Genomic DNA, 7,199 nt, shown 5'->3' with positions numbered 1-7,199 from the left:
AGTGTCACTCGTCAGTCCAAACAAGAGCCTCGGGACAGAACTGGACAAACACAGTGACAGCACGAGGGGATTAAGACGCATGATGCAAAACCCGACTGGTCTATACAACTGCACCAAAACATGGGAGCACATGTAACAACTGTGTCGAACAATGTCACAGCAAACATCTTAAACACCCACGCTTTATTCAGACTTCCAAATGCTGCTTCTGGACACCTTGGCATTGATATTTTTCATTAATGGCCCTAAATAATGGTAAGAATAAAATGTGTTCAGTCTTTCAGCATTTGTTAGAGCAGAAATTGCTATAAAGCCTTTTTAATGATTGAACTATAGCTAAACGTTGGGGTTTACTGTGATGACATTGCTTCTTGAAAGTTGTGAAAGTCATCCCTGTGTGTTGGAAATGTTTTTGTTAAAGTTGGGAATAAGTCTGAGCCGCAACTAACCATTTAAAATGCATGTTTGGAGAATAAATAAATATATAAAAATAATGTACAGGACCTTTAAAATCATCATCTCAAACTGCACTGTCAAACATTCACTCATAAAACATAGAAGATAATCCACACAGTTAAATAAGTAAAAAAAAAAAAAGAAGTAAGAATCTAACTACTGGACTCATCTCTATAATCATAAAGGGGAAAGAATCAGTTGAAGACAAAAATGCTGAGCGATGGAGGTAATTTGAACACTGAAATCATCGTCTGGTCGAGCTCGTCAGGTGAACTTAGCTTTTTGAGTTCTGGGGAATTAGACGGACTAAATGCGCAGGATTAACAAACACGCATGTACAAAGAAGAAACATCAAAACACCAAAAAGTTCTGCCTATCACATCGGTCCAGCAACAGTATTAGGAGGATTTCAGACACTAAACCAGGTCTACAACTGTTTTTACAGTAAATCACATGACATTACATTGCTGATATTGCAATAATAAAACGTTTGCTTGACTCCCAGGTCTGAAAACAACAGGCCGGTAACACAGATGCATGATGGGACGTCTGTGAACTGCTGATCAGTTTGACCATCTGCTCAACTGGGATCAAAGAGTTGCAGCTCATCATAATTCAGGCATTTTTGTGTCAGCTCACAAGACTTTCTGGACAGTAAACTGACAACTATTTTTTGCAATTTTGATTTCTTGAGATTACAAAAAGAAAATAGGAAATCATGTGTTTATAATAAATGTTTCAGAGTGAAAATATAAACTTAGCCTATCAACATCAGCCTTGTTTGATATGCTTTATGAAATATTCTTTTCATTGGCTCTCCCTATTACTTTTTACAGCGTGTACACATTTTCCCATAAACAATAGTTTATACATTTAGTTACATAAAGTTCTGTACAAGCATAATAAAATGGAAAATTACTCTCATAAAAACACCGAAGCTGTCATATTTTTTATTATCACCATAATAAAAAAAAGAGTGCAAATGTTACTACATTGTGATAACATTGCTTTAAAAATGTAGCCTATTTGATTTGATAGCCTACATTCTAATTTATTTATAAACATATTTTTATGCATATTAATTATATATTTATATTTTTTTACCATACCATATTAGACTATATGTGGATATAAAAAAACATGTTTAATAGGCCATTTTAGAGACTATGTCAAATTCACAAACCCATGTTTACACAACAATTTATCCAAATGCATTTGCTGAAACGAAAGTTGAAACAGGTGGCTCTGTGTAACAGGTGACGTCCTAAAATAGCCATAGTGTGATTTATTTACAGTAGCTATCCCATAATGCACCAGGGTGGTGGCCCAGCAGATCTCTTTACTGGCTTCACCACCAGCAGGTGTCCTATACGTGTACAGTATGTGCGGGTCCCAGGTCTGTCTTTAAAGTAATGATTAGCACTCAGTAAAAGAGTGATCGTAGGCCAATAGAAATAGAAAAGTTCACGGATAAACCAATGGTGTGGCCACATTGTAACAGCGCTCAGCGAATCCCCTGCGGATCTGATGCAACAGGGCTGCAACTAAAGTTCTTTCCTTCAACACCAACACGATATCCTTCCGCTGAGAGGGGTTGTAAATTAGTGCTCCTCACTGAGAGCAGACAAAATACAGGCTCTATAAACACGTTTAGCGTCAGGTTATTTACTCTTACGCTTTTTGTAGATTATTGCCCTGCGTATAGTTAAGTTTGACGTCAGTTTTTAAAACATATAAATGAGGATATCCTTTGACGTTTTCTCGTAATCTGAAATTCCTTTACATCGTTATTTTAATTTCAGAATAATGTTGCGTGCGTAAAGCAAAGACAGCAGAAGTTGCGCATGGGTTTAATTGGTGTACAGTTGTTTAGAGCAGGTTTAAGAGACGAGAGACTGTGGAAAAGGGAAAGTCCCCCAGGTTCATGACGTAAGGGGCCGGTTGAACCCTATGGTTGAACCTCGTAAACCGCGGATTAATCCTGTCTGCGGTGATCCGGTCCGGCATTAGGAGTTGGAGAAGTAGCGGATTTAAAAACTTTCTGCCTCCAAGTCTGTGTTCGCCGAAATAACACTGAGCTCTCCCTGGCTTCCTAAAGGGAAAATGGCTTTTTAAATTGCGCTTGCCCCGCTCCACGACTCAAGGATCCGCGTGCTTTGCTTTTGCAACGCACTTTGACAACTCATTCACAACTATGGGGTAAGTGCGCCTTGTTTTGGAGCGACAGAAAAGTTAAAAACAGCATCAGCTGTGTGTTATTCATTTAAGATCAAGTTAACTATTAAATTACAGTCTGCATTTAATTTGTTTAAAAATAATTCAACTGTCATTGTTTCATTGTTTTTTCAAACACTTGTTTTGAAATGCGTTTTACTTTTTCTATGCTTAAAAGTTGTTTCTTTCCCTTTAATGCATATAGTGTAGTGAAATATCTTTAGGTAATTTATTATTATTATTATTATTATTATTGTTATTATTACATTAATCATGATAATAATATAAACAATGTTATATAAATGAATGTTTTTAATCCATTTATCTAATTAGTTTTGAATAGTATTGAATTTGTTCTTTATGGGTTTGTTTATTTATATATTTATTTATTTCTTTCACATTTTGATTTAATAGTTAAAAAATAAAAAAGATCCATGATTTATATTTTGTTTTACTTTCTGTTGCATGCGTAAAAATAAAAAAAATCGTATTTTATTTTTTTTTTAAATCTCTCTTGTTTTCCAGGTCTTCAGGTGTTTCCGCAACTCTTTTGTCGGCGTATTGCACGATTTGTGCTTTTGAACAATTCGATCGAAGCAGGCGACATAATGGCGGCATTGATCCTTCGCAATATTCCACCCATTGCCACGGACGAGCGCGGCGCTCCCAATCTCCGACAGGCTAGCGCTAGCCAATCACGGGCCGGGGTGGGGGCGGAGCCAGTGGAGCGGCAGCACTTAATTGGTGAGTTTTGGCGAGATCGTTTTTTATTTTTCCACAACCCGAGGTCGGAGCCGCAGTGCAGCACGGGGCTAATGTCGTACAGTGAGTACAGCTAAGTGGATATTTATCGAATGCAGACGATGCTGTTCAATCATTTTCAGATGATCGGTTAGTTGTTCACTTCGATTCTTTGGAGTTGTTGCTTGGGTTTTATTTCATTTTTGGCATTTATCAACTCATTTTGTGATTTTGTGTTTTTTTTACTTTTTGTATTTTTTTAAAATCATTTTTGTCTAAAACCTGGTTTGCTTTGCAGATTGTGTGCTTATTATTTTTATTTTTTCAGGTGATGGTCACTCAGATTGGATGACGGAAAAAGTTGATTTGTCTTCGTTTGTGTCGACAACCGAGTCTTCTCCGAGCTCATCTCTTCCTCCGTCTCCGTTAGAACACGATGTCAAGGTGCCCTCAGACCTGGAGGTCATGACCTCACTGCTTCAGGAAGAGCTGGCTCAACTTGAGGACTACTTCCGCTCCGAGTCCTCAGCCACAGCCAACAAGTCGGACAAATCCTCAAAATGTGACAAGGGCGCTCAAGCCATGGGCTCCCAGTCTTATTATCAGTTACCTTATGGCTCGTATGGGACCAGCCAATCAGAAAACAGCCCTGTGGTTGTTACCTTGGCAACAGGGGAACTGGACCTGGCCAGCTTTTGTGGCGGTCCCATCAGCAGAACCAAAATCGCCCGACCCGCCCCGTACAACTACCACCACCGCTACCACCACAACAACGGGCGTCGCATCATCAGTGAGACTGTGAAAGTGGACGAAGTGGGACTGGACTCGTGGGGCTCCCGGGGAAGTTACTCAGGAAGCACGGAACTGTCCGTGAACCACTATTCCACGCTCAAAACGGTCAGTAAGAACAGCTTTGGCAGCGTCAAGAAGGTGAGAGAATGTGCTTTATCTTTGAAGGAGGAGGAGAGCTACTGCTTCTCAGAGGGAATGTTTTGCAGCGAAGAGATTGCGCGAGGGTTTTTCGGTGGTTCGTACGACAGCCACCACAAACGAGAGGGACAGTTGATGCACAACTTGAAGGTTAATGTAAGTTACGACAGTACAGGCTTGGAGGTCTTGCACTGCAGCAAAGATGGTGGACTTTCTGGAGGTATCCCCCAAGAGACAATGATGCCCAGTGACAGCTACTTCCAGCAGTCCATGGGCAGCACTGAGCCTTATCATAGCTTTATAGGTGATCTAGACCCGCCCTCACAAGCACAGGCTGTAGAGCCCCAACACGGCCACTACCTCTACCCAGAATGCCTTGCAGACCAAAGCTACGAATGTCTGTCCAGAGTGGAGAGTGAGGGGCCGCTGTTGGGGGCTCCCATCCACCGCCCAACCCAGAGGCTAAAGGACGAGCCCTGCCACCTCAAACCACCTCTGGGAATGGGCAGCCCTGGCATGGAGCCTGTCTGTGGAGAGAGGAAGCAAAAGAAGAGAGACCAGAACAAAACCGCTGCTCACAGGTAAAAAACAAAACAAAGCAAAAACAAACTTCCTTTAACACATTCAACATTCAGATTTGGTGAGCGCATTTCACGGAAGTCTCCATCTGTGTTTAGAATGTTCAGCAGAGAGTAGAAGTGCATGGAAAGTCCCTCACCGCCTGCCAAAATCTGCCCCACCTCTCCATTTATATAAGTCTTGTCAGTCTTTGTTTCCTGTATTCGTACGTGTTAAAGATGTGAAATGCGTCATAAAGAGTGAGGTCATGTAAAACAAAAAGGTTAAGCATGTTGAAGTCATTGAAAAAGATTTTTGTCACGTCAGGAGAATACTGATCATCGTGTCGTCATCTCAAAGGTCATGCTCACTACACTAATTGATAAAAATGCAAGGCAGCAGAAATGAACTGTGATTGCCGTTGTTGCAGGTACAGGCTGCGAAAGAGGGCGGAGCTAGACTCTCTAGAGGAGGAGCTTCACGGACTGGAAGGGCAGAACCGCGAGCTGCGCGACAAGGCTGAGTCGGTGGAGCGAGAAATCCAATACGTCAAGGATTTACTCATCGAGGTGTACAAGGCTCGCAGTCAACGGCTCAAGCAGGACGGCACTGTCTAAAACGCCATGCGCCAACCTCACCCCATCGCTCCCGAGGGAAAAACACCTTCCAACTGGTCTCACACACGAATGATGTGGTAGTTGCATGATTTTGGTAGTTCTTTTCAAAATAAAACACACAAAAGAGGATGACCAAAACTCCAATTTCCTACAAACACTAACTTTGAATAAAGGTGACAAACTATTTACAAGCCTGGGAAAAGTGGCTTGAAAGGGAAATGCTGAACTTGTCCGTGACCACTGTGATCCGAACTGCACTCACAGCCTTGTGAAAGACTGACGCTTGCGATGATCGTTTACAAAACGCTCTTTGAAATAGTAGTAGTGAGTGAATTTGCTTGTGGTTTTGTGACACATCAGCAGGATTGAAGCAGATCCATATTAAATATATATTTTATTTTCTATTTTATTTTTGCTTAATAATATTAATGTTCATTTATTATTTGCTTAAAACAATCAACTGAACAAAGAGATTGCTGGAAACGTATGTATCATGCTCTTCAAATATTCATTATCAAAGACATTTTGAAATTTGTATTGCAAAAATGTATTTACACTTCTTTAACCCACTGAAATGCATGTTTGATTTTGGAAAAGCATGTGCGAGTGTTATTTGAAGGCAATATTTTGTTAATTGCATGGCTTCAAGATCCACTAATTTCTTCCTTCTCATGAGCTAAGGACTCCGGTCCTGTGCTGTCCCGCCAGTGTGACCCATGCTCAGGTTTAGTTTTGGTCTTGAAAACATCCACTGGCTTTTTTCCCTCTCTCCTCTCCTGCCTTTCTTTTGCTCTCTATTGGCTGTATTTGCGAACAAACAATCACCTGTTGACACAACAATAAACCGTTGTTGGGTACGACTTCTCTGAACTTTTCTTATCAATCAAAAAAGAGCTTCACTTTACAGCACAGAGTGGCAGTAGCATAGTAGTAAAGCTGAAACAGCACTGCACCCTAAAGTGTAATGACGAGGTTATCATGGTAATGACATGAAACCAAAACACACATGGTGATATGAGTCATTGTATCATAACCCTAACTTTATTTCTAACCAAATGTTAATTGTAAATGACCAGGAAACACGGCTATGGTACAGTGCGGGTAGTTCCATACTAATCATACTTGCAGTAACTTGGTAACAGGGCTGAATAAAACACTATCGCTAGTTGTAATGCTATTTCCATCCTACTACCATGTTATTACTGTGCTGTAAACTAAAGTGCATCCAAATTGTTGTGTTGATAATTTTGATTATTTTGATAATTGACATTGCAGTCGGAAGAGTTTGATCATCAGGTAAATTACAGCCAAATAATCCATTGTCATTCACATCTGCCTTGGTACTTCACTGCATGTTTTCATTCATTCAAACTAAACCAGGACATCCCCTTTCGCCCCTCCCACTTAATCTGCCCCTGCCCCCGAACAAAAAACAGTCCAGCCCATTTTTTTTGGCTGCATTGCAGTCTCGCACGTCCAAGTGTTCTCCCCAGATCCACCACTAGACGGAAGCACATGAAGGGAAAACTTTGATTGGCATTTGTACTCCAAAACAACCACATTGGTGTCAAATCTAAGCACTGTAGTATGATGAGGGTGAAAACTAAAAAGACAACACGCAACTGTTCTGTGTTTATTTGGGTATTTTGGGTGATTTGTCTGTGCTTGATAGATCCCCAGGGT

At 40.7% G+C, this 7,199-nt stretch overlaps 1 protein-coding gene across 3 annotated transcripts; it reads left to right on the top strand.

Moving 5' to 3' along the window:
• Positions 1-2,289: 2,289 nt before the first annotated feature.
• atf5b (activating transcription factor 5b) lies at positions 2,290-6,956 on the top strand. Of its 3 annotated transcripts, XM_079555428.1 has the most exons (4): positions 2,290-2,655; positions 3,196-3,414; positions 3,740-4,922; positions 5,330-6,956. In XM_079555428.1, exons 2-4 carry the CDS (start codon positions 3,279-3,281, stop codon positions 5,514-5,516), a joined length of 1,506 nt encoding a protein of 501 aa, XP_079411554.1. In that variant the 5' UTR covers positions 2,290-2,655; positions 3,196-3,278; the 3' UTR covers positions 5,517-6,956. The 3 variants fall into 3 exon arrangements, with proteins under 3 accessions (XP_079411554.1, XP_079411555.1, XP_079411556.1); XM_079555429.1 differs by lacking the exons at positions 2,290-2,655; positions 3,196-3,414 and adding an exon at positions 3,453-3,561; XM_079555430.1 differs by lacking the exons at positions 2,290-2,655; positions 3,196-3,414 and adding an exon at positions 3,457-3,495.
• The last annotated feature ends 243 nt before the right edge of the window (positions 6,957-7,199 follow it).

Source organism: Gobius niger (assembly GCF_951799975.1).
Source record: "Gobius niger genome assembly, chromosome: 1".
Classification (NCBI taxonomy): Eukaryota; Metazoa; Chordata; class Actinopteri; order Gobiiformes; family Gobiidae; genus Gobius; species Gobius niger.
Note: the sequence above shows the minus strand (reverse complement) of the source record. Positions and strands in the feature narration are given on the sequence as shown.

What these genes read in the sequence shown, in the direction of transcription:
- atf5b (XM_079555428.1), top strand. Translation starts at nt 3,279, where the DNA reads ATGGCGGCATTGATCCTTCGCAATATTCCACCCATTGCCACGGACGAG. An exon ending in GGAGCGGCAGCACTTAATTG is followed by an intron (nt 3,415 to 3,739) that starts GTGAGTTTTGGC and finishes TTATTTTTTCAG; the next exon opens with GTGATGGTCACTCAGATTGG. An exon ending in AACAAAACCGCTGCTCACAG is followed by an intron (nt 4,923 to 5,329) that starts GTAAAAAACAAA and finishes CCGTTGTTGCAG; the next exon opens with GTACAGGCTGCGAAAGAGGG.